Here is a 27,180-nt window from a genome sequence, read left to right on the forward strand (position 1 = left end):
TCTTGCTATGTGAGCGCGCAAACACGCACATGAATATCCCTCTCAATCTCCCCATGACCCTTTTCTTCCCTTTTGCAATCACTGTCCTCCTCATGTTGTGTATATCCCACCAAGACTGCATACTTCTCCATCTATCAGACATTCCCTCATCTTCTTCCACACCCTGAATGTCATCTGCATCTTCTTCATCTACTTTTGCCTGTGTCCACACTCAGAGATACGGGTTGGACTGGTGGGGCCGCTGCATCTAGGGCTCTGCTGCTTAGTTGGCCCAAAGCAGCAGACCGAAATTATGCCATTGTCCTGCTGCCACAATGGATCCATTCACTGTGGACTAACGCCTGATCCACTCCACAGATGCTTGTTGGAAACTCTCTTACACACACACACACACAGGATCTTCTCCACCAGTGATTAGAGTGAATTGTGGCACACATAAGCCAAAGTGTGCACAGAAGCACAAAGGTTATCCATAACGTCTTCATGTGTGAGAAAAGATGTTAACCGTGATGGGTTCATGAGGACAACAGGCCAAAGCCTGCCTGCAAGGCATACACACACCTTTCACATCCACTTGACTGTTTATCTTAGATATTGTGACAAGGGCCATCTCTCAAATGCCTTGGAAAATTTAAAAGAGCAAGCGTTGTGGTTACGTCAGACAATGAGTGAGGTGTTTGCCAATAAAGCAGTTTGACGCGGAAGCCAAGAGTTTGTTCTCCATGCTGCCTCAATCTCTCTCCCTCTCTGTCTTTTCATTCAGTCTTCCTTTCAAAAACATACTACCCCGGGAAAAGGGTGGAGGGAGGGAGGGAGGGAGGGCGTTTTTTTCCTCGGTGGAAAATCTGATTTGAGTCCGGTGAGCCAAAACGAAAAACCTCCGACTGTCACACTTTCTGCGCCGCGCAGGACAAATTCACTCCGGACGAGCACAAGTCAGACAAGAGGATAAGATATATTCTATCCGAGCATCGCAGCTAAAACACAGTCTAATCGTAACTATCGGCTCTGTTTTCTGCACTGCTGCACTTGCTCAGGGTTCACTTAGCCTGCGCACAAGTTGCATCTCATCATCACGCAGCTCAACAAAAAACGTGCACTTACCCAGAATATGAAGTTGAACACGAACAAAAGGTATTTGACGCACTTCATTCCTCCTATCACCTTCCCCATGTCGGCAGGATGTGTCTATGTTTTGTATTACTCCGGCAAGATTGTTGGACGGCTGAACTGGATTTGCACAATGTGACAATAACGGTCCACCCGGCAGCACTTGTGCGTCCTGAAGCAGTACCCCCCCTTTCTCTCTCTCTCTCTCTCTCTCTCTCTCTCTCTCTCTCTCTCTCTCTCTCTCTCTCTCTCTCTCTCTCTCTCTCTCTCTCTCTCTCTCTCTCTCTCTCTCTCTCTCTCTCTCTCACACACACACACGCACACAACCCCGCGCACATACAAAACACCGCAGGATCCTCTTAGACTCTTTCCAGACCGCCCCTTTCAATATTGCACAGGGTGACTAAAGGGGGGGTCGAGACTACTCGATGGGGACTTTGTGTTGTTGGTTGTTCATGACTGATATTTTCCTTAAAAAAAAACAACAACAATGTATATAAACAGACACATACATGTGTTTTCTATTACTGTATGGTTCCAAGTTTGTAATATAATGCCACTTAATTACAATTAAAAACCTCCTCCACACATCTATTTATGGAAAAAAGGGTAGAATAAGAAACTGCTTCTTCACAGGAAAGAAAATGTGCAGTGCAGCAACTGCAAGTTTCCACGTGGTGCTCCTGTAAGTTGTCTGTTGGAGCAGGATTGTCTCGTGAACTCAGGAACCTTTAGGTGAATCACAGGATCAACATCTGCATGTACAGTGACGGTTAGACGTCCAAAGGGAAGAATAAACAGCAGATACCTTTAAATGAAAGGGGACCTTAAAATTGAGCCTGAGAAAAGTAATTACACATCAGGAAAACTTGCACTAATGATACATCCTGGCATCCCATTTTCTTCAAATGTGTGGCCTATAAAATAAAGGTTCAAAGTTAATTTCTTGTAAGCTTTAAAGTAATTTCAATACAGCATTTGGCAGTTCTACTTCAGTGTGTATGGGCCAATATTTATCACAAGATAATGTCACATGGAGACGATTAAAACTTGGGTCAGGTGAGCGTGGAACATGGCAGTTGGTATGCAAATTGGCGGAAGTCTGTAGCAGACATTTGGTGTTTTAAATATTTCACATTATCAGAAAACAGATATTACTCATCTCCCTACTGAGTCATTTTCAACAGCAGCAGCTCAACAACCTTTCCAAAACCTTTCTTGTATGATCAAACCAAATGCCTTAATATCACTGCTTGATCCTGACAGTAAAAAAAAAATAACCATTGATGCTATTTCTGCACATTTCTGATGGCTGTACAACATCTTACTGCAAGTCTTTGTAAGTGTAGGTTAGCACGGAATTAAGTTAGTAAAAAACAGAAGTCAGTTGTAATTTCACAAGAAATAGTATTTCCTGACAACCAGACCTCACCCACTCTCGCTCACTGACAGCTTGGAGTTTCTGCCTTGTAAGACAATCCTCGTTATCACAGTGTTTTAAATAAACGGATTGGCTTCAAGAGAGTCGGTCATTAAAAAGCAAAAACAAATTGCTGAGCAAACTTGATTTGTGGATTGCTTTTGTACCACCTCACTGGATTTAAGCCACTGAGTAATAAAGAGTGGGGTCAATGCAAAATGTTCAGTAATATAAAAGGAATATTAATCAAATATCAATCAAAAAGAAAAATGGTTTTGTTTCCTACTTTGTTTCTGTATAAGAAAATAGTGTATAGTTTATTTTTATTTTTATTTATATGCTAATAGTACACAATATATATAATAGTATAGTATTACAAATAATATCTTGTTAAGATGTTTGATCTTTGACACATTGGTTGGAGTTTCTATACGATCCAGATAAGATTTTTTCTTATGGTAATGTCCCTGCAGATATATGAGCTCAGTACCATATATGAGCTCAGTATATGAGCTCAGGGCAAGAAGCTACAAAGCAAACCTTTTCTTAATGAAATGGAAGCCCCAATAGATTTCTGTCATCAGTGACAGGGAGCAGCACCATGTTCATCGTAAATATTTTCCACACAAAGGGAAAGCAGAGGGGATGATGACCAATGAGCGTGTCGAGTTTATCACTACGATTAAGGCAGTCAGAAAATGTCCTTATAGAGGAACAACTGCTGAGCTGAGGGATGGAGGGAGGACAGAGTCAGGCACGTATGGTATGAAGGACAGAGAGGTTTGAACAAATGCTGCAGATGACATATTAATGTGACTGATCACCAGTGTATCGTCTCAGCCATTCAGGCATGTGTGCCTTAATACAAAATTAGTTGAAGCTTTGTGAAGTTTGTATAGCACAACTCAACGACAAGGTGATTCAAAGTGCTTTACAGAGACATTAAAACAATAGAAATAAAAAGCATGATTTCAAATTTAAACAAAAAGAAAAATAAGAACAATCGATAAAATCAGAACAATACAGATAAGATTGAATAAAAATGTAATTAAATTATATATATATATGAAAGATAAAATCAGTAGTTAGAATATGATTACGTTTTGAAACTCAAGCTTATTTGGAGCTTTATTCAAATGCAGGTGAAAATAGAGGTGTCTTCAACCTGGAGTTAAATACAGAGTAATTCAGCTGATCTGAGGCTTTCTGGGAGTTTGTTCCAGACATGTGGAGCATAGAAGCTGAATGCAGCTTCTCCACGTCTCTGGGAACTGATAAAAAAACGGATCCAGATGACCTGAGGGGTCTGGGAGGTTCATAGTGGGTCAGGAGGCCACTGATGTATTTTGGTCCTGGACCATTCAGAGCGTCATAGACCAGCATCAGAACTTTAAAGTCTATCCTCTGATGGACAGGCAGCCAGTGGAAAGACTTCAGAGCTGGACTGATGTGCTCCACTTTTTTGGTCTTAGTGAGGACTCGAGCAGCTGAGTTCTGAGTATTGGAATCCACAAGTGGAGCATTGGAGGATGGAGTGAAAACAGAAAGTTTATTTTGGACGCTTTCCAGAGGAGTGCTAAAAGAGGACAAGCTGATAAGGCCACTGAGTCCCAGCTTGTTGGTATTGCTGTTGGTGGCTCAGCTGCTGTGTTGTTTCAAGCATGTGAGCAAGAAAAGTGTGCGTTAGTCATTGCCTCTATTAGAACAAAGACCTGTGAATAGATTACAAGGCAATTAGTAAGACTTGTTGACATTTAGGTTTATGCGCCACTTAGTCAAAGCCTCTTGGAAATTTGTTGTCATCTCTATTGTTTTTATGTAATAACATTTGTTGTTCTACCCTTCTCTACCTCAGGGTTCCACTCTTTTTTATCACTCAGAGGTCATTATTGATTGACTGTCAGCCTCAAATCGACTGTGGCTTTGTACAATTTCTCTATTTCCCAAATACAATTAGGGGATCACAAGACTGAAAAGTCATCATTCCAACAACCAAGTTGAAGGAGACTTTAGATACAAATGAGGGTTTCAGTACTTGACATAGTAGTACCATCTACTGTTCAAACCGATAACTTATTTCCCGTCAAAGTCTCTAGCTGAGTGATGCAAAGCACAAAAGTGGGCTTACAAGTGCTTCCAGTAAGGTTAGTGATGTGTGTAATAGTTCTTTAATACTATCTGAGGGATAAAGGGAAGACTTTTAATTGACAGTGTTCACAAGTTTTCAACGTAACTTCAAAATAATTCAGAAAAGTTTAAAAGATGTTCATAAGAACATCATCTACAATAAAAGGGTGATTTCCACATAATCTTTTTCTGTTTTTACATGTTCATACATCCTAGAAATTCCCAGCTACTGCTGCAACATTAAGAGGAAACAGGTCACCGCCCGCCTGTGTGCAACTTTTGCTAAAGCGAGAGGTTACCTGAGGTCACTATGCGGAAAGAATAAAAAGAAAAAAAAAAACCTTTGATCAAGCAGCCTTGCTGAGGTTTCCTGCATCACAATGCTTCAAATGCACAGTGAAAGATTTGTGAAGCAACAGCATTAGTGAAGGTGAGAGCTCAGCCAGACACAGAGGAAGGGGAGGAGTGCATGAGGGAGGAGACTATTCTTCTGGCACCAACAATTAAATACAATTTCACTCATGACCACAAGGGGGCAGCATAGTCATGCAAAAGAGACGCTTCATGTGAACGAGGAGATGGACACAACATACGTGGCGTGTGTGAAATATCTTACCATCAGTTGGGAATATCTGCGACACTCACCTATCCCATGTTGATCCAGAGATGAGTGTGAACAGCTGATGAGACAAAGCATGTAATTCCTGTGGGACTTTCAGCAATTCCTAAGTTTCCATATTTTTTTTGCATCAGATTGTTCTTATGAAGATTTGCAAATTTGCTTTGCAAGATGTGTTATGAACCATTCACTTAATCCCAGCCTCGTTTAACTATTCTGTGGAGGAACATTGTTTTTCAAGAATTGTTTTGCGTTAAGTGTGTCTAGTGATGCATGTTGCAGAGTATCTTATACCAAATTGTCTTTGTTTTGTTTTTTCCATATTGCCCTAATTTTTGGAACCTGGCAGAATATTGGTGGTTAGCACCGTCGTCTCACAGCCGACTGTGGCCTTTCTGTGTGGAGTTTGCTGGTTTTCCCAGTGTATGCGTGGGTTCTCTCCGGGTGCTTCCTCCCACTGAACAAAAATCTGCATGTCAGGTTAACTGGGGACTCTAAATTGATCATATGGACTGGCAAAATGTCCAGGTTGTATCCTGCCCCTCGCCCGATGACAGTTGGAATAGGCTCCAGCTTAATTCCATCTGGATTAAGCGGGAATAGAAAATGGATGGCTGGTTGGACTACTTTTACTTGTGAAAATGTATGTGGGTAAAAAGTACGACACCACAGATCTGTGCAAATACAATTTCCCTCTATCGGCCCAGTTTGATGCATAATGTTGCAAATGTTAAACAGTAATTGTTGCATTGTGTACGTAAATATTTTTTTTAAGTCCGTCTGAAAGGTCTTTAGTTTAGGGTGGACCTTTCTGGACCTTTTTGGCCAAATACCTCAGTTTTGTTTTCCATTTCAACTCTACCAAAGCCAGATGTTCCTTTGCATTCACTCTTCTTTAGTGGCAGGTATATTTTCCTTCTGACTACATTTGACATCTTTTTTCTTTCTTCAGATTTGTAGTTTTACAGTTTCACTTGAAAGTTACTTTTAGTCTTCCACATCTTGTAAAGATTTCTGCTGTAAACTAACCCTTTCTTATGATGGTCTGTTGGATGAAAATTTCTACGTGGAAGTGCTTTCACGTCTTTATTGCCTTTTCAGGCTTTCCTGAGTTTTATTTTCAGATCCCTAATCAGTTTTGTAGAGGAGGCTGTGAGATCATTCTTAAGACATTTCTGGGGGTTCATTGTGACCAGATTTTTTTTTTATAAATACAAGAAGTTATTTGTTTCTCATAAGTTTTTCACCCCCTTTGTCTTTATGTTCAACTATAGACTGCCAAAGACCCCCTTCAGAGCTCAATGGTTTTCCAAGGTGTCGAGAATTCTCCCTCATTGCTCTGAGAATCAAAGCTAATCAATTAGGTCACCTGAAATAAGTCACCTGAAATTTCGGATAAATCACTGTAAGGAGGTGGATCTAGTTTCTCACGTTAGTTTTGACAGGCTTAAAACACTTTGGAAGTTGTTTGGATCAGTCTTAATCAAGATTATTTGTTCTCATAGTTACAAAAAAGAAAACAAAGAAACAGAAAAGACAAAGAAGCAGTACTGTGTCCCGTAGAACATGGAAATATGAAAGGGAAATTGTTAATATGTAGAATTCTAAAAAAAAAAGAGTGATTTGAAAAGCAACCTAGAGTTTCATTCATTTAAATAATATTAATCCAGTGACAGAGGAGCTTTAAAGTTCACGTGTAAGGATCCACATGTTAAATTGACGCCACAAATCAGGCAAGTACTGAGGTGTTTAATAAATAACAGCATGAACAACACAACAACAATAACATCAACATTAAAAGCTTGAACTCATTTTGTATATATACACATACTGTATATACTTTCATATTTGACTGTATAAACCATAAATATGACATGCAGTCCTCATAACTTAAAATAACCAGGACTTCTCTGACTGAGGTAGGGTCAGGGACGGAGGGGTTGAATGAAAGTGTGTGTGCGCGTGTGTGGATTGAATGCTGTGGTCAGTGGGGGTGTATTGTTTGGAGGTGGGGGAAAGGACTACAGTATTGGCAATAAAACTGCAGTGGCTGTATAAGAGAAATGTGTGTGTGTGTGTGTGTGTGTGTGAGAGTGTGTGTGCTTTGCTCATAGTTCAGTGTTCTGGAGTTATCCTTCTCAGTCAGTGCCCAAGTCTTCCCCCCCAAGACTTCCGGCTGAGAACGCACACACACGCGGCATTGATGCGGATGAAACGCCAGGCTGTCCGTTCCTTGAAGGTGGTGAGGGCACTAACGAATATATGTGTGTTGGTGCAGTAAGAGTTCCAGTGACGACTGTCAATGCCAAGGCAGCCTGAGTTGCCTGGTTTGGAACCCTGTTTGCCACCCCGTCCCCCGGGCCGTCCTCCATTTGCGGTCCCAGAGCCCCTGTGTGTTGGTGATCGACAGGTGGTCTCATAGAAGAACTGTTTCTTCACCACGTTGTTGATTGTAACATTGGGTAAAACTGTCACCTCATTTCCAGCTATGTCTGTGGCTCGTGTCAGGTTGCCTACCCAGTTATTTATGCTGTCACATACTGAGTATTCTCCTCGATGCATGGTGTGTGATCCCGCTCTGCGCCTTACCCTCGCCCCCCTCACCCCTTCTATATCATAGCCCTCCCCTGCCAGGGCGTCATGCGATGGGGGCACCTCACTGAATACAACACGAGGTGAGGGGCGGTAACGTCTCTTAGAGAAGAGCTTGGGGTCCACGACTGGGCTGGAGGGGTCAGGGGAGGAACCCAGTGTGGACCGCCTGAAAAGAGAGCTCCTGTCCGGTGTGTGTGAAGCTGCCCGATGGGGCCTCTTGGTCCTGTGGTGACTGGTCCTGTGATGCTTTGAAGTATGGTCCTCTGGAAGATGGTCCTTGGTTGCTGTGTCCTGCTGTCCTGCTCTGTGATTGGCTGCTGTCTGCTGTCCTATTTTGTGGTTGGCTGCCCCGGCGCTGCGGGCCAGTCCACCTCCCATGTTCAGTACAGCTTGGACGCCGATCAGGAGGAGCAGGACCAGTGGTGACGACCTCATGGGCACACGTCCTGAGCGGAACAGAAAAACCTTTAAATGCTTAAATTCTTTACGATTTCTCTCAAAAAGCAGTGACTTTACAGACTGTGTTTAGATTTACAAGGAATTTTTCTGGTGCTGTCTGTCAGCTTTCATCTTTTTAGCATTCTTCTCCCCTAAAACGTGCTTATTGGTTAATGTTGAATTAATTAGTTGCTTTGTTGCATTGTTAATGTAGGCAGCTATGGCCTATAATTACGTTCAGTAATTATATTGTAATTATATGTGCCCTTTTGTTGTTGTGTGAGTAACTGCATATGAAGTGTAAGAATGGCATCCATTTGGGTGGTGGTCATGTTGTAAAGAGTTTATTATTATTGTTTTTTAAGCCTTCCAAAGTAATTTTGATATCTAACCCTGAACAATCTTGCTCTGATGCATACCCCAGTCTACGCTCGAAGGAGCTATACTTTACAGGACACCATTGTGGGTTTTATGTAACTGTATGAATAAATGACCTATTTGATTTTTAGAAATAGTGTTTTTATGGGTTGAGTAAAAACGGTGTTTTCTGATAAATAAATGATCTGTTAACAACAAATGTTTTGTCCATTTTCCCCACCACAGCGCGATTTTGCGTGTTGCTGTTTATGTACCTGTGGAATGTGTCCAGTTGAAGTGGGAGCCCCTGTGGACTCTATAGCCAGACTCCAATGCAGGCCGGGCCCCTCATGCCTGCCACCTGGACCCCCTGAACCACAGCTCTGTAACACACACATTTGGACAAACTCAATTTTACAAAAACACCTGCAGTTTCAACTTTTTAAAGTTAGGTTAAAACTATTTATTTACAGTTAATCTAAAGTAAAAATGAGACTTAAGTGAAGCACATCTTTGTATTGATTAGTCAAAAGAATGGAAGGGATCATCTGAAAACAATGTTTATTCTAAGTTCCAAGTAAAGGGTAATTAGAAAAATATACTCACGCATATCATTTAGATTGTATAAGTGTAAGTTTAAAGTCTACACTGACGTCAATCGAGCAGATAAACGTGGTTGAAGAGGTCTGAAGATGATTCTGTTAGTGCTGCAAAGCTCACCACTCAATCTTTTTCCCCACCTTTTTTCAGTAATATTCCGTTCATCATTATTTGACCTAATCTAATGCAAAATACACACACTCACCATGTTTAACTCCTAGAGCTCAGACTTGAAAGCAATTGGAATGTGGGGAATTTTGCACCTCATTAGAACTATGCACTATATATTCATTGTATAGAACCTTGCACATGTGCCAATGATAGAGGATGTCAACAAATGCGTTCAAACTTAGGAAGTTTCTAAACAGATATGCCATTCATGTGCATGTAAGACTGTTTTGAAGGATTGTTTGCATGCTTGGATACCATGGTGTGTATGAACACACAAGTCCTCCCACGCAAACATTCAGAAGGTCACTGAGGTGAGTTTAAACTGACCTGTCAGTATTTTAGACTTATCTGCAGTGTTTTGTAAAAAACAACTATCTTGCTGGTACGGTGTTGGAATACCTCAGAGTTTATGGGTGTTGTAAATATTTACAGGTTTACATGTTTCATTTTACCTCCTTGTTGTGAGAGGAGCAGCCCTCTGGCTGGACGTAGAACAGCTTATGAAACAGTGAATGATAATCTCTGCAAACAGGAAACATTTTCTATTTTTATCTAAGCTTCTGTAGCAGTCAGATGTTCTGGAGAATGTACTTTTACTGGAATCCTCCCAGTGTAGCAGATGTCAACCAGAAGGCGTCACTGTTGCTTGCTTAGCTTTGAATATTAGTCTACAAAAACCAAGCAGCTGAGACATATCAAAATGTCGCTGGCTCTGTTCCCATTAGAAATATCAAATCGTCTGCAAGAGTGAAGTTCAGTCTCTTGTAGTCCAGGGATTGACCCACCAACCCACTGATTGGCAGACGACCTCCTGAGCTACAGTCGCTGTCTCCGAACTACGGCTGATGGAGACAGCTATGGTTTTGAGGAGTTGACTTTTAACACTGATATCTTTGGACTTCAATAAACATAATCAAACACACTCACCCACACATATACACATATGGAGGTGAGGCAGTGAGCTGACTGATTGAGGCTGACGGGCAGCCCAGTATTTACATGGCCCTGGGTGAGCCTGGAGAATCCTAATGTTAAAAATATGTGGCTTGTGTTTAATACCAGTGGAGCCAGCGTAAACACTGCACCGCAGGAGCGCAGGGGTCAGAGCGGTTTACACAGCACCTCTGACTTAAAGGATTACTTCAACACTGGATCAGAATCTGTCCGACTATCACTCTGACCCTCTCGCACAAAGACTGTATACAGAATAACAAACACAAGCACTTCCCAGCCATGCACACACAAAATAGTGAGCTTCTCCTGAAGGCTGAAAAGGATATGGATGTGTTAAAAAAAGTGTTTGTCTTATGGTTTTGTGAAATGGAGCTACATTTATCTCACAGAACTGTGTACTTGCTGCATTGGACAGTTAAATATTTCAGCCAGACTTTAAAGGTATTGAATTAGCAAAGAATAGAGTTTTAGACGAAATGGCTAAATATATTTTACATTGGAGGAAGAGAATTGATGTGGCTGTAATAAAACAGATGCTCTCTCAGGATAGTTGCTAAAACTAATGGAATCTATTGATTTGAGTCCAAGAACAACATTTTTAAAATATATTGTATTTGGTTATCCCAAGAGGAAGGTTCTTGCTTTAGAGAAAATGTCAACATCAGGAGGTTGGGGTGTAAAGACACTGGACCGAAATCAGAGAATGGCATCTGGGAGACCTGCATCAGTTCTTTTTAAACTTAATTTATTTTAGGTTCCCACTTACCTTTGCTTGGCTCCCTGTTTGGTTAGGTTTAGTCAAATGACTTGCTCAAGTCTTAAAATTGACCCTGTCAAACTACTTTTAAACCACATGCTAAAATCTAAATTTTCTACAGGTTGATAACTCTTACAAATAGGCTAACGTTGCTAACTTCTTAAGTCTAGCTGAGTGTAACACACACAAAAAAATGATAAAGCAGGTTGTGTCAGAGTGGTGTGTGAGGCCCCTTCACAGGACAGGCATCGCTCCTTGGTATCCACGCCAAAAAACCCGACACACAAACACAAGCAGGAGATGAAAAGAGAAAGAAAGCTAACAAGACACAGTCCAAAGACCATTAAACTATTAAAACAAGAGAAACTGTATGATTCATATTTTCAGAGAGTTAACACATTGTAATAACACGCAGCCATATAAACAAAACAGTCTTTCAATATGCTTTTATGAATCAAACTCTTGCCTTGGAGGATGTTTTTTTTTTTTTTTTTTTTTACGAGAACAGATTTGGGAAGATGGTTTACTGTAAGGAGGTTCCCATTCTCACAGTTGGCCAAACAGTGAATTCAGAACATTTTCTGTTGAGTCATTCATCATTTTCACATGCTACGATGTTCCACACAGCACATGACACTACCTGGTGAAGCAAGATTTCCAAAGTTGATAGAAGTAAGTGGAAAGAAGACATAAGTTCCACAGCTGTGAGGTTGTGACCTCAAGAAACCCAATGGCTGGGCAGCATGAGAGGAAAACACTTTAGACAGAGAAAAATGATGTAGCCAAAGGCATTGGAACCCAGCCACACTGTTACTGGTACTGACTTTGTAGTGTAGGCCAGTAACAAATTTTCATTTGGTCTGCCAGTCAACAAAATTATACACTGATCAGAATCCAGTACAAACAAAGTGCCAAATTACAGCATTTGATTAAAGTTCTTATTAAACTTATTGACAGTGATTCAGGTTGGCTAATACACAAAATAAGAATATTGCCTGCTATCAGTGTGGGGTTAGTTCACAGTGAGTCAGAGTTTCTCCGTATCTGTGTGATACATTATCCATTACTTACAAGTCCTTGTTAAAAGATGCGCAGGAGCGGCATGTCAACGCTTCTCTTAAACAAACACACACGTCTCTCAGAGTGACGACAGCTGCATCAGATTATGAGGGGGTGAGAAAGAGAGACTGACAGTAGCGGGAGAGTAGGTAGAGAGGAGAGGAAAAAAGGAGACAGAGAGAGGGTGATGCAGGGAATAAAACACAGAAAGGTAAACAGTTTTCCTGTGTCTATCGACAGCTCAGTGTAGTGCAGTTCCTCCTGCTGTCAACCACTGGAAATGATCGTCAAGCTGGATGACTGCCAGGTCAGCCCGCTCCTTTCTCTCAGAAGTTAATCTCTCTTTTGGAAATGTTTAATTTCAAATTGAATTTGAACAGAATTTTGACCTCAGACAGCTGTGATAAGGACTGCACAGCTTCCAATTCTTGTCTATTCATTCACAGCTGCAATGAAAGCTTGTCATTTGTGCAAAGAGATTTTCCCTGTCACAGTTTAGAAAAGCTGTCGTGGGAAACTAATACGACAGCCAAGATACTGCCTTGAATGAAGTTTCTCTCACGTAAAATGATGCAATGCAACGTGTGTTAAAAGTTTCACTCCAAAATGTTCTTGAAATGTTGTCAGGAAGCAAACATTTCTTGGAAAGTCAGAACTCTTGTAGATGGAATGCAGTCTAAGAAACTCTACTTAAGCACACTTCATCTTGTGAATTTTAAGCTACATTATGTTTTTTAGTTTTTCTCTTTTGTTTAGTGTTACACATCTTTTCCCCCCTGTACCCAAAAGGCTTGCAAAGTTGCAAAGTCTATTATCAAAATGGACACGTCCTCCTACACAGAAAAAACTGCTTCTGATATGCCTGACATATTTTGTCTGCAGTTTATTTCTTCATTTTTTTCAGCAGCTTTAGCATGTGAAAAAATGTACTCTTCTGGCGGTTCTCTTTCTGCAACCTTGGTCTTTGTTTTCCTTCCGTCAGTCTAATGCTCTTTTCTTTGCACAATTCCCACAAAACCTTAGTGCCTACATTTTTCTTCTAAAAATGGCCTCCTAATCTGTTGCCAGACTCCCATCAGGAAAGCCTCTGATTCTCCAAACTGAGAGTGCCCTGACTTCTGTGTCTGCTGCACATAAGACACAACCCTACTTCAAACCTTTCTCTCTGATGCCACTCAGGCTTTGAAGGGTGGTTAAGCACAGATGCTAATTAGTGTGATTAGTAACACCTGCGATTAGTTTGTATTAAAATGACTGCTGTGAAAAAGATGCATTTTTTTCACATAACAAGCTAAAACCCATGGAGCACTTCAATATACTCATGAATCTTAGTATCTAGGGACGGTCTAAACATTATGGACGTTAGACTTAAACCTCTTTTTTGTGGGAGGCATTTTGGTCAAAGAACATGGCTTGCCCCATGGGAGAAAATCTGGAAAATTGCTTACCCCGCACTGACAAGGAGAAGACTTGCAACTACATGCAGGTGCGGCCAGACCTGCAGTGACCACATTACATGGAATATGCGGGGAAGAAGACCCACCGCCCTCACTGTTACGTTTGCTGCTGTTTTAAGGTTGAAAATATCATATAGTTATTAATTGATGACAGAAGGATACTTCATCAATCCTTAAAGGAAAATTATACAAAGCCTGGATGAAATTATGAGCTTGTGAATGAGTTTAACTGTTAGTGAATGACAATGTGTTGGTTGCAATTGAAAAGGATGGCACCACAAAAAAGGATTGTGACTTAACTATGAGCAGTTACAATGTCATAGTATTCACTTTGCCATTCTTAAATTTAGTCAAGTACTGGACAGTGTCTGGCCATAACACTGTGCAGTTTCAGTGGAGTAACTGTGGCCAACGTGTCTTTCGTGTTACAGTCAGCAGTTTTCAGTTGATTCATCATACCTTCAACAAGCTGTCAGCTTCTTACATATGGAATAACCATCATAAGATGTGAATACTATTTCAACAGGCAGCTGGTAAGCTCTTGTCTCCGCCAAAACACTTAATAACTAATTAAATTATTTTTTTTTGTAGGTTTATTGCTTTACATTTTTCAAGCAAAACACCTTCATACCCTTCTGAATTCATTATAATACTAATAAATACAAGCTCACCCAAATTACTGTATGAAAAGGCCTTCATGTCGTTCATTTGGGCTGGTGTTCATCCTTTGGCATGCTTCACCATGAATTTGGATCACATTCATGTGTTTTGAATCGAGTCTATTGAGTGATATACATCTATCAAAAGCTTTCACATGTTCATTGGATAATGTAATCATCAGTACTTATTTTTTGATTTACCTGTGCACCTTCTATTTTCAGTCCTTTTCAAACTCTTTGTAGAAAATATCTCCACAGAGGTCCCACAGTGGAGCTGTGGTGAGTACTGTCACTTCACAGGTTCCTGATTTAATCCAAGTTAAGCCTTTCTGTGTGGGGTTTGCAAGGCTCTCCCTGTGACTGCATGTGCTCCGATTTCTCCCCAAATCCAAAGACGTGCACGTACGGTTAAATGGTGGCTCTAAATTGACTGTATGTATGAGTGTGAGCATGACTAGTTGTCTGGTTCTGTCTGTGAGACCTGTGATGCAACAGTGACCTGTCCAGGACTTACTCATCGACCCATGACATCGGAACTAGGCTCAAACATTTCATGTGTTTAAATAGGATAAAGTGGGTATGGAGAATGGATGAATGGATATCTATTCAAAGTTCCGAAAGGTATTTTCTGTGTATGGAATATCTAACATTTTATAAAACTAATGAACATAAAAGATATTTTCTCCAGGTCTCCAGTACCAATCACAGTTTGGACACTCCTGCTTATTAAAAAAGAAGGGAATGTTATGTCAAAACCTTCAAACAGTCTTGAATACCAAAAAGTCACATCACTGTGTCTTGATCCTTTGGCATGGAGTGTATGGCAGCTTTAAAAAAGGTTTGCAAACCTTTTTTTTAATAAATATATGTCACATAATGCAGTCCTTATACAACAATAAGCTTCTTGTTGAACCTATCTGCTCCTTTGTCTCTCTGCCCTTTATTTTGAAGTCAAGAGTGGCGTAAGCAAACATGGATGTCCCAGCCATGTCAATCCACATTTGCTGTGAGAACCAAGACACCTGCTGTGCATCAGAAAGACTTCAAACTTCAAATTCTACTTCCCTGACCTCAGGACAAAGGGAGAATGAAACAACTGGTGTCAAACTGATAGACACTCACAGCCTGCTGAAAAGAAATAGCACTCAGTGGATGACAAATGATGCAAGATGTGCAGAACAAAAGATATAATAATACTAAGATACAATATGGAAAATGAAATATGAGGTTTTTACATGAACTTGCATTAACTGGATAGGTTTACTGTGCACAGAAGTAAAAAAATGCATGGAGCCAATAACAAATAGGTAGAGAATTTTAACTTTCAAATATATCTCTAACTAGCAAAAGACTGACCTTTCACCGAAATGCTACAGGCAACCACTCAGAGGCAGGCAAGTATACACATTAAATGTAATTTACTAGAACGATCTGAAGCTCAGTAAAACACTAAAATTATTTTCAAATGTGATGAAGCTGTAAATTAAGCAATGAAAGATAGAATACTGATTAAGAGTTATCAAATAGCCTGCGCTGAACATCAAGTTTTATCATCAAGTGTGGTAAAATAAAAGCTATCAGGTCATTCTGAGAGTATCAGAAACTGGGAGCCACAGTACATGGAACGACTGGCAAAGAGCCAGCATCTTCCTCCAGATCGTTCAAGCTTTTCTCTGCTTCCCTTTCTCTGTCTGTCTTTCATTTATCTGTCTCCTCGTTTTTGCTCCTGGAATTTGACCTGCTGCTCACAGTTATATACCAGAGGTAACTTCCTGAATACATGCCTGTTTCCGAGACTAACAGCAAACAGATTTTAGAACCATTCAAGTGCAGAGCACTGGGCTGGATCATTATCTCCTTGTCTCTAAGGAAAATTACACAACCATTTTCTGATCAGATCCTCTGACCGTCTCACTCCAGATCAGATACTCTCTTTTCCGTCTTAAACTAAGGCTACAGCCTCAAAAGCTGTGAAGAATCTTCTTCTGATATATACTGTATTTACAAACGATAGGATTCCAGCTTGGCATTAAAATAAGTATTTGCCTTTGAACTGGAGTAACTGTTGGACTTTTATCAGCTTACTTTTTCACTTCTATCAATACAAATAACCGTTGTGCAAAGAGGAGACTGAAACTGAAAATACCTGCAAATGAAAATTTCGTTGTGTATATGTAAGAAAGTAACATGCAGAATGTAAACCAAGTCACTCAACTCTCTGATGCAGCAAGACTCAAAGTTACAAATTTACTGTCAAAGCAACAAGATATTCCTGTCCAACGGACTAAAAGAGTTCAAGGAATCACAGGCCTAGCCAGAAACTGTACATCTCTTTTTTATCTGCCTCTCAGCTGCACTTTCTCACATCTCAAGCAACGAATAGGACTACTCGCAGCGAGTTTTTCACATTTTCTTTCTTGGCAATGCTGTTCCAGATTCATATGTGGTTTAAAAGGCCAACACTGACACAAAGCAGACATGAAAATGGAGTAACCTCAATCTTTATTCTGCTATTGTTGCATTGTCTTACAGTAACTTGAAAATGATCCAGTTCGAAAGAAAGAATAAACCATTGTGGTAGCTGTGTGAGGAATCCAAAATAAACATTTTAGCTTACTTTCATTTCAGCTGTAATTGTATTTGACCAAAGTGAAACAATGCAGCTCTTAACAGGGGATTTATTGATTGATTTGTTTAAGTTCAGCCTTTCCCAGTCACACATATCTAATTTATTTGTGTGTCATGTATGAATTGTTATGTTTATCTTCATGAAAGGGTCAGGTCTATCTTGGAAAAGTATTTTTTCACCAGACAACAACATATGTGAGATGACATATGTGGGTTGTTCAATAATGACATTAAATGGAGCATCTATGTTTTCTGGGTTTGACACTGCAGTGCCCACCACTCCTGGAGTAACCAAGGCATTGTGGTTCATTGTTTTTACACAATGGTGCTAATCTAATATTGAACAATTTTTCAGATTAAACAAACAAAAAAATTTAGTCCAAGTTGGGTTGACAAATTGGAACTTTCAGTACAACCCTGCTGCACTTGATGCACCACAACTACATCATGTGTGGGAGGTACCGACAGACCAAGCCTTTGTCTCTGACACAACCCCCATTCCCCAGTTCTTCTGTAATTGAGTAAAAGGTCCTCCCACAGACAGTGAAGTTTCATGATGTAATACTGTTTGAAGCTAGCAGTTCCTGTTATGGACTTGAGCAGAACTCCTCAGATAAGGGTCTTTTGTCATTGTGGTAAGATCACAGCCCCGTTTTTTCAGTGAAAGTCAATTTATCCCTTTTTCTCCACCTTTTCCCCTCCCTTTAATTGGGCCCATCCCTGGAAAACCCACTCTCTCCTTGCAGTGGACCAGTGGACGTGGGAGGCCACTCCTCAAGGTCTTGAAAGCAGGACGGACAAAATGATTAACATGTTTTCCAGAACTCTAGTTTTTATGACCTTGACATGCAACAATTTTCTCATGACAAGTGGTTAATCTTTTGGCATGGTCATGGTAATAACTCCCCCTTTCCTGGTGAGAATCTAAAATCCCATAGCAGTGAAGAAAGAGGAGGGCCTGAGACAAGAATGCCTGTCTGGCAATAGACAGGGATGAAGAGAGAGGGATGGAGAGGCAGAAATCAGAGACATCAAGGGATGGGGAGAGGCAACAAGTTATGGAGAGCGGAATACAGATGGGCAGTAAGTTGATGTGGGAATTGTACAAACAAAGAGCATATGATAGACAGAAGGAGGACAAGGAAGGACGAGGTCGTAGGGTGACAAAGATGGAGAAAACAAAAGATCAAGGACAGGGTTGAAGGGAGAAAACAGGCTATGGGGAGTTCCAAAGCACTCTTGGATACAGGACATGTGGAGTGCCAGCATTGTGTTTCTTCTCTCAACAGCTTTAACAGAAAAAATGTCCTCCACGTTTACTCCAGCTGCCAGAAAATTGACTTTCTTAGAACAGTGTAAGATTGTTTTGCTTCTTTATTTTCAATTTATATGCCAGAATGCAACTTGAAAATCATAACAGTATGAAAGACGGATGGTCCATACCAATAATAATATTCATGGAGAATATTTGCACGTTTGTGATGTGAAGAAACTCATAAATAGCTATTATGTGAAATCAATCATGTTTATGATATAAATGACTGACTAATGAGCGTGAGTCATTCAGCTCATTGTCTCGAAGTTTGATTCATTTTACAAGATCAATCTGAGCTTTAAGGCTTTTCACAGTTTCATGAAAAAGATTGTGATTAAGTTGCCAAGGTATGTTAGCATCATCAAACTGTCAAATGTGGGCGTAATTACATGGATGCACTTATCCAGAAGAAACCCATATTTTATCATGACCTACTTATGCAGTGCTCTTGTCTGACTCCACTACATTGGGTGTGGGCCACTGGATGCAAATTAGGTGTTCGTTGTACCAGATATTTGTATTCTTTTAATCTCAATCCATGGATTATGTTATGTGTATGTAATATGAAGACATCTTGAACAGTACAGTAAAATGTTATTTTTCCCAACAGCTCTGGTTAAATCTCTTCTTGTAATGACGATGGGTCAAATTTTTTGACCACAAACTAGCAGCGAGCTATGCCTTCTGCTTTAAATTGGCGTGGCAAAGATTTCATTTGACACATTTTATTTTGGCCTGGACATGTGGTGCAAAAGGTTGACTTACTAAGCATTAATCTCCAGGATGAAATAATAAAATGTAAAGCTCTAACTTGCATGATGATATTCCTCTTCCATGAAAGCATCCCAACTGATTAAATGAACCTTTTGAGATAGTTAGCATATGACAGAGAGATAAAAAAGAACTGATTAGCACAGAAATGCTAAGATGGTAAAAAGCGTTGGCACAGATTACTTTGAAATGTAGTCAGTAAATGAACACAAATTACATTGCTACTTTTCCTAATGATTGTTTTTGGAATCACAAGATAATTTTTATATAATCATTCTAAAAAATATTTCCTTTCTCAAAATATTAGACAGTCAGAATATCATAAGCTCTCCAAATTTTGCTTGTTTTAAAATGATTATTTTTCAAATCTGAAATCATATTGTAATCAACTCATCCCAGATACTGCGTTATAATTCCATGATACAGTTTTTCAATGTCATTCTTGATAAATTTAGTCACTAATTTGTTTTGTAATCTGATACATTAATATGTAATTGTGCCATCCAGGCCCTGGCAACTGACATGGCTGAAGTTGCTCTTTGGTTTATTTTCTCTTTGGCACAAGTCTGAGGTTGTTGTCACTCCCGGTGTTTGTATCATTACAGTCTCACACTGCTTAGTAAAAACTTGACCCCACCATTTTCTATTCTGTGTGGTCTCCACATCACTCTGTCATCACGCTCCCTCTGTGCTTCTGTGTCTCTCTGCCTCCATATCTCCCCACCCTCCCTCCCTCCCTCCTCTACCCACCCCTTCTGGCTGATGTCAACCACCTGTCTTTCAGGGACCTCCCAGGCCCATCTTCTGTCTGTTAGCAGCATGCCATGTTAAGTGTGCGAGCATAGCCATGGTGAAAGAGATTAAGTGGCTTTCCAGTGAAGCTCCATGTGTTTTTGTGTCTATGTTAATTCCAGCAGCGGTTTAGATGGTTGATATTTACTGAAAACCTGAATTCATAGGTCTAGTAAAGAATTCAGCAAACAAAAGAATATGACACAAAAAAAGCCTCCTGCAGCACTGCCATAGCCAGGCGTACTGTTGACACGTTTCCTCATGCTTTAACTATCCCAGAACTATGACAGATACGATACAAAATGTGAAAGTAGAGGTGGAGAAAAATGCTTGGAAAGCTCCAAATGTGCTTAGAACTTTTGGGATCCCATCTGGATAAAACAACTGTTAGCGGAGATAACGTTTTAATAATTTCCACTAGTCGCACAGGACCAGTAGATTTGTTACGACTAGCTGGTGGCTCATCCGTCTTCATTCTGTGCATTCTCAAATCGGCATAATCCAAATAAGTGCATACTGAGTGGCTTTGTTTGTGTCCTTGGGGCTAAGGCGTATGCAAGTGTTTGATGCGTATCCAACACAAACACATGTATGCATTCACATACTCATATGTACATTACTCATATACAAACCACATTTCCCAAGTGGCGGTTTGGTTTGTGGTCTTGATTGTAAAGTGATTGAACTTGATATCAGTATTGGGAATTTGTAAGAGCAGGTTTCCGTGTTGCAAAGACTTTTGATTTTTACAAGTGAAGGCAAAAATGCTACTTTCATCTTAGAAGAGTCATTGACATTTTGTTTTGTTGATGGCAACAAGGTGGAGCTTCATGTCCAGACAAGCTGCAGTCAAACTATTACTCAGAATAAAAGGTAAGAGAAGTGTCATCACAGAAATCCAAACATACACATACGCACATGAAAAGGGTTGCAGTGAAACAATTCAAAACATCAGACATGAACTAAGTCAACAGATTAAGACCACAACAGTGTTTTTCTTCCTGTAAAAAGGCCTCAGTAATTTGGTGATTTATCAGCTACTATGTTTGTGCTGCGTGCACATGCATGAAAGATAATGAGCCATAGCTGAAAGTCATAGAGGCATTTAATGTAGAATGAGCAGACATGTCTCCACACTATGTTGTCACTTTGTGAGGCATACACAGAGAACACATGCAAATGCTTAAACATAAAAAAAGAAACACGCACAGGCAGGCAAAAGCTTTTGATGCAGCACCTGTCAAAGTCAGATCGTCAGCAGTCAAACACTGACACTAACAGTGCAGGGTTCAGTGTCTGGAAAACTCCAAACACAGGGGTGCATTATTTCTCATTTTTTACAGTGCAGAGAGGCTGAAAACCAGGTCCATATGAAGGATCCTGCACATGTCTGCAAGGATTCAGTCTGCTTTCTCACAAACATTGTGAGAAACTGTTTGTGTCTGTTTCATATCCGCTTTTTTCCGTGTGCTCTCTGCATCACAGCTTAGAAATATTTCTGGTTCATAATTCTTAAGTGTACACTTATTTAGTCATCCTAAACATCTTAGAAGTGAGGATCACACTCGAGGAAACATGAGGTTTAGTATCTTGACCAAGGATACTTGGGGTATTGAGACATTGGGATCAAACTATTTGTTGACTGCTGGAATCAACCAATTCTAAGATGACCACATTAACTCCTGAGCTACAACAACCAGCTGGCTTGTTTTTAGTTTACAAGCCAGCAGACAAGGTTAGTTAAATACTGAGAAGTGAGACAGAAGTTCTGTCTTAAGAAAGAAACATTTTTGATCCTTAAAGCTTTTCATTATTTTCTGCTCTGCTCGTTTACAGTTTAAGATTCTGACGAGCAGTGACCACCACAGGCCCGTTTTCTTTCACAGGCACAGACGTAAAACCCCAAGGATGAACTCTGACCTTTTTTCTTTACCACTGATTCCAGACAGAGCCTTCAAATGGATTCTTTATGTTCTTACACCAGACTGTGTATTGACTCGAAAGACGACCAAAGTCCTGGGTTTGAATTCAGAACCGTGAATTATCTTCTCGTCAGATGGAATCTTTTCTGAACCTGTTGAAATAATTTCCTATATCTCACATAGAAAGTCTAAGAAAATCTTCTGCATAATTATATGTTTTGCTTGTAGAGTAAATCTTTATAGATCTAAGTTATGGTTAGACTAAAAGAGCTTTAGATAAACATGCATTTTCAATTGATGCAATTCAATCTGCCAAACAGCAGGTAAAAAACTAAATAAAACAGGGTGAGAATTAAATTAAAGTGCTAAAATAAAACAAAAGGTTTGAGATTTGATAGGAATGTTCATGAAAGTTATTGTTACCTGAGAGCAAAGTATTGGTTGGTTTGACGTGTTTCCCAAAAGAGTCCAAAAGGAACACTATAAAGGCTTTGCTGAACTCATGATTTCTTTTTACATGGACATCTTTAGGTGTCTGTATACCAAGTGTATCATCAATAAAGCCAAGATGGTGGGCTTCTCAACAAGGCACAACCATAAAATTGGTACCTTGCAAAAACACTGCTTACGGTTATTTCAGTGCCACTTGGGAGCTTCATATCTATCGATATGTTTGCATAAAACACATTTGTATGCCTTTTCCGATCAGCCAGTGTTACAGAAATTCATTTTCTTCTTCTTCTCTCAGACATGCATGCACACTCGCACATAAAAATGCACTGAATGATCACAAACTACCTTGTAAATACTTCGATGGGTGCCAGTTCTTCCCGCCTCATTGCTTTTTCTTTACACAGATTTAGTTCATTGTCATGCTAAACCATTGCGGTCGTTCATAATGGCTTTCAGCTCCGTTGATGCTGTAGAGCCTCTAAGGTGTAGTCTAGCCCTAAGAAGTGATACACTCTTTTACGGTAGTTTCTGATTAATTTGTGATTCTGCAAAAATTATCACTGAGTAAAACACCTTTTCTTCTCTCCACTTCACAATTGAGACTCGTGAAGTGAGGCTCCAACTATTTTTTGCTGTATTTTTCATTTGAATGTCCAACAAAATGTGTTGCAAACAGCATTTTCCATGGGAAAAATTAAGTAAAGAACCAGCAGGTGGGAATAAGGCTGCAGGACCATATGCACAGCATTAGGAATCTGACAAAAGGTTTTCACTTATAGATTTCTGCCTTTGTTTGTTAACACAGTTTAAGTTGTGACTCCACAAAGTTTTACTCTGGCCCCAGGTGTGCACTCACTGCCTCTCCCCTGCCCAGGTGTCCTATACAAGACTATGCAGTCTAGACAGCTCACATCATTCCTTCTTTTATGTCTGTATGGGCTGGACCCTTTTCCTACTATAATCTGAGCTGGTATAGTTTTGCTGAAGACGTATGTGCTTTATGAAATAGCAGCATCATCTTACTTCACAACAGGGGAGAACATAAAACAGAATGGCAGTGGAATACAACTCAAAACCTGAGAGCAATTTGTTGACAACTTGAACATTTTGGAAAAAAAATCAAAAAGACATTTCTATTTATTGTATGACACATCCAATTTGTAATACCCAACTAGGCTACATATGTACCAGTGCACTAATCGGCTCATACGCCTTTGAAAATGCATATGAACAGGTTTTCACACAATTCTGAAATAACATAATTGTGAAAATGTGATGGAGTCAGTTGGTATCAGATCTATCAACCGCAGTGCAGTTTGCCATGAAACTGTCAAGATACACAGAAATATTTATGTAAATTTGTAACACAGATGACGTCTCTTTTCAAAAGCATGTCGTGTTAAATTTGCATCATTCATGCATGTATAAAGCTGAGATAGAATAAAACTGGAACATTTAACCTAAAATATTTTTGTTACTGCTGCACAAAGAGATAGGTCAGCTGGCATCCTGATATCCACACATCCACTGTATATACTAATAAAAACATGAAATACAAACATGGTAGCAAAGGAGAGCTAGAGTATGCTATCACAGCAAATATAATAGAAATAATATAATAGAAATATGAATCCAGCTGTAATGTTGTAAAAAAAGTTCCAGATTAACATGCAAGTAGTGAAACAATTGTTCCAGAGTATGAACACAAGATTTTACGCAGCTTGATGAAAAATGTAAGTCTTTATGCTTCTTGCTGCTCTCTCTTTCTGTGTCTCTGTCTTTCACATATACCTAAACACACTCATACACACACCTATAAACGCATACACAATTGCACACACAAATACACTGGTGCTAACATAGGGAAAGCTGTAACTCAACTTCAAAGGGAAACCTGAGAGGGTCATGAATAATCACAGACATCTTTGTCTGCAGGGGAAAACAGCACTGTCCATCTGCCCTCCATACACATACAAACACTAAGCTGTTTTTAGCACTGGCGCTCGGTGCACTGCAGTTTAAAAGATATACTCAGTTGGACCATTTCCATGTTAAACCCCAAACAAATATCATTACATTTTGTAGTTAAAATGGGATGAATTGGAAATAAGTTTGTTTGAAAAAGTGAACAAATATCCAGGAAACAGTGACCGATGATAAAAGCCCCACAGACAGCAGACTGCACCCAGAGTCAGAGCAAGCGAAGAGACAGGGTTGCTCAAATGACAGGAGAGGTATTTGTTCTAAATAAAAAGAAGTCATCTTGATGCGCAGAACTTTCTGGAGTGTTTGATTTCAGAAATGCAATTTCTGAGTTTACATCTTGTTTTCAACAGAATGATATTTAAAAAAGGATGCGCTATTAAGCTTTCATTAAAAAATGAAAATATTTTTTCTTTCGTTAACAAACAAGGACAAAGCACTGGATTTGTCAAGGTACATGTCATGTTAGAGACATGTCCAGATTGCTGGAGCTTTGCCTTTCCACTTCCTCTGGACAAACAGAGAGGTGATGAAAACACATTGAGCTCCACAGCAGCAAAACTCAAAAACTTCTTCTGAAAAGATGCTATTTCAAGTGGACCAGTGCACCATTTCTTTATTGATTCTTACTCCCAAATACACAGCCTGAATCCTTTTTGTTTCAAATAAAAAAAGTGCCCTAATACAACGCTGTCAGTCGAGACATCTTTTACAGATATGTGTGTGAGTTTAAAATAAAATTAAAGCTCATCCCAAAACAGCAAGATTGTCACATCTTCCTATGAATTAAGTAAGATCAAATCAATACAAGATAGGTGACACACACCTATGTGACAATGCTGAAGGTCTTGGTGTGTAATCTTAGTTTGTGCACACGCAAGTTTGTTCACCATGACATTCCTCCCTTGTCAAAGCCTGAAAGGAATTCCCTTGTAGGAGTGGCATGCGTAAGGTCTGTGTTTAGAACACACACTTGTTTGCTCACACACAAACAAACAATTAAAAATATTAAAAAAAAAATGTCAGAGTCAGAAAAATTGATAAGACGCTCACCCATAGAAGAACAGGCCCCACCCATGGATAACCTCACTAACTTCATGTTAGACATCGGAGCTCATCGGGATCTACAAGTCTTTTGAGGGTTGTGTAACATGAGTGGAGAGAAAGACAGATAGGAAAAGGGGAGAGAGGGAGAGTCAAGGTAACCTGATGTCCCAGGAGTTTGTTGAACAGTAAGCGGGTTCTCATTGAAGTTTGGAGAATCCCCCTTTTTTTCCCCCTATAATCCTCACCTCTGGTCTCTTTTTTCCCCTGCACCTTGACATGTTCCATAGGGTTTTTATATGCATATAGGTGGGAAATTATTTAAACTGCTTCAAAATGGTCTCAGCACACAGCATCACAAATGTTAGCAGCGTTATCTAGTTAAACTTTTTATGGCACCTCCTGTGTGTTGTAGCCAGCTGGCATTTTCTCCCCTCCACAGAGGACTAACTGGCTGCTGCTCAACTCAATCTCAATTCAGAGGCTCCACTTTCACTTAATGACAGGTATGGAAGAAAAAGCCACAGTCTCTGAGATAATCTCAGATAGTTCATTCCCAGACCCTATATTTTTATACTGTGTCTAACTTCAGTTTTAAAAGAAAAAAACTCACCAACTTGTAATGATCCTTTTCCACTCTCCCTAGTAAGGAGAAACTTCCACAGAAAGCCTGTTATATTCCACCTCACTCTCTCCAAGGTCAGGGGTTGAATAATCCCAAACTCCCAATTCCGCTTCTGCTTTTAAAGCTTTGCATCCAGCAGGTCTTGGGTCATCCACTTCTGTCTGTCTCCCTGCCACACTCTTTGGGAAATGGATTGTTCTAAAAGTTTAGTGAGAGGAGTCTCAACACTATTCCCTCCCTTCTGTGTGGTTCACAGCAGGTCCTAGTGCCTACCTTTTCCACGTGCTTCCGCGATAATAGAAAATACTGCTCATAATAAACACCTAGATGCTGTTACTTGTCCTGCTTTCATTCATTGTTTCATCCATGTTACTCTCTCTTGAGTAATAAAGCACTTTCACTGTTCCAGCTGCGCACTGATGTTCCACTACCTCAAAAACTGACACCTTCACATGGGTATCCTTGATTATAGACTTAGTGGTGTAACATATATGAAAGTATGTGATTAATCACTGTTGATATGATTATGAGGCCACCCCAGTAAAACATCACCATTCTTTTCAGAAAGTCACTTTATCATAATTAAGAAGCTGATTTAGCAAATGCACATTTAAACCAATAAATGTGTACAGTTCAGTGAAATTCTTGCACATACAAGAATAGAACTTTGATGGTCTGTTGCAACCAGGAATTTGTCTCTGCTACTTGTCAATGGCAAATGGAAAGAAATAGGGGAAATAGAGCAACCAGAAAGTCAAACTACACAACTATGATATCCACTCACCCTGGTAGTTGCCAGCCACACCCTGCATTCAGCAGAGCCTTCAGGCTCTGGTATCACAACAGTCCCTTTTCTGACTTTCTTGTTCATGCATCTTTTTATGATTATCTCTTGGTCTTGCCTTCTCACCCTTTTTTATGGTTCTGTGCATTTCTCTGTTTCACAGCTTCCCTCTGACCTGAACCGTATCATTGTTAGAGCCCCTGGCGCTGTGGAGACAGACAACCCACCCATGTCCTCCAACAGACACAGAGGGGGAAAAAAGAGAAAAGAAGGATTGTGTGTCACTGTCATCCCTTTCTCTTCCCTATTGGAAAAATTAAATTCCTTTAGACTCAGACGAAAAGTTGTTGCTATTTTTCATGAAAGGGAGTAAACTTTATTGGCTACAAATGGGCCCTGGAAGAAATAACACAGGTGAAAATTTGAGAAGGATCTTTCTTCTCAAGAATTTTGACCCCCACCTTTGAGTTCAAACCTACATGGACATTTCCCCAAAGATGGCAGTCTTCTTTTAGAAACTAAGTGTGGCATATTTTCTAA

The 27,180-nt window shown here is 39.9% G+C and overlaps 3 protein-coding genes across 4 annotated transcripts in view; all 3 read right to left on the bottom strand.

The window, feature by feature from the left end:
- Positions 1–1,308, bottom strand: part of LOC140271528 (tetraspanin-2-like) — a 33,765-nt gene extending 32,457 nt beyond the window's left edge. For both annotated transcript variants that reach the window (XR_011907851.1, XM_072366778.1), the window contains exon 1: positions 1,105–1,308. Coding sequence is in view for 1 of the 2 variants with exons in the window: in XM_072366778.1 (XP_072222879.1) it covers positions 1,105–1,173 (69 nt within the window). In the remaining variant the exon portion in view is untranslated. The remainder of the gene's footprint in view (positions 1–1,104) is intronic.
- Positions 1–27,180, bottom strand: part of arhgef3l (Rho guanine nucleotide exchange factor (GEF) 3, like) — a 165,643-nt gene that overhangs the window by 91,501 nt on the left and 46,962 nt on the right. The gene's annotated exons all lie outside the window — the stretch shown is intronic.
- Positions 7,355–26,035, bottom strand: ngfa (nerve growth factor a (beta polypeptide)). Its single transcript, XM_072366839.1, has 3 exons — positions 25,845–26,035; positions 8,942–9,049; positions 7,355–8,317 (listed from the first exon to the last, which is right to left on the bottom strand). The coding sequence occupies exon 3, from the start codon at positions 8,304–8,306 to the stop codon at positions 7,419–7,421; it is 888 nt and encodes a 295-aa protein (XP_072222940.1). The 5' UTR covers positions 8,307–8,317; positions 8,942–9,049; positions 25,845–26,035; the 3' UTR covers positions 7,355–7,418.

The sequence above is a fragment of the Leuresthes tenuis genome, unplaced genomic scaffold (genome assembly GCF_036924035.1).
Source record: "Leuresthes tenuis unplaced genomic scaffold, fLeuTen1.0.hap1 SCAF_16, whole genome shotgun sequence".
NCBI lineage: Eukaryota > Metazoa > Chordata > Actinopteri > Atheriniformes > Atherinopsidae > Leuresthes > Leuresthes tenuis.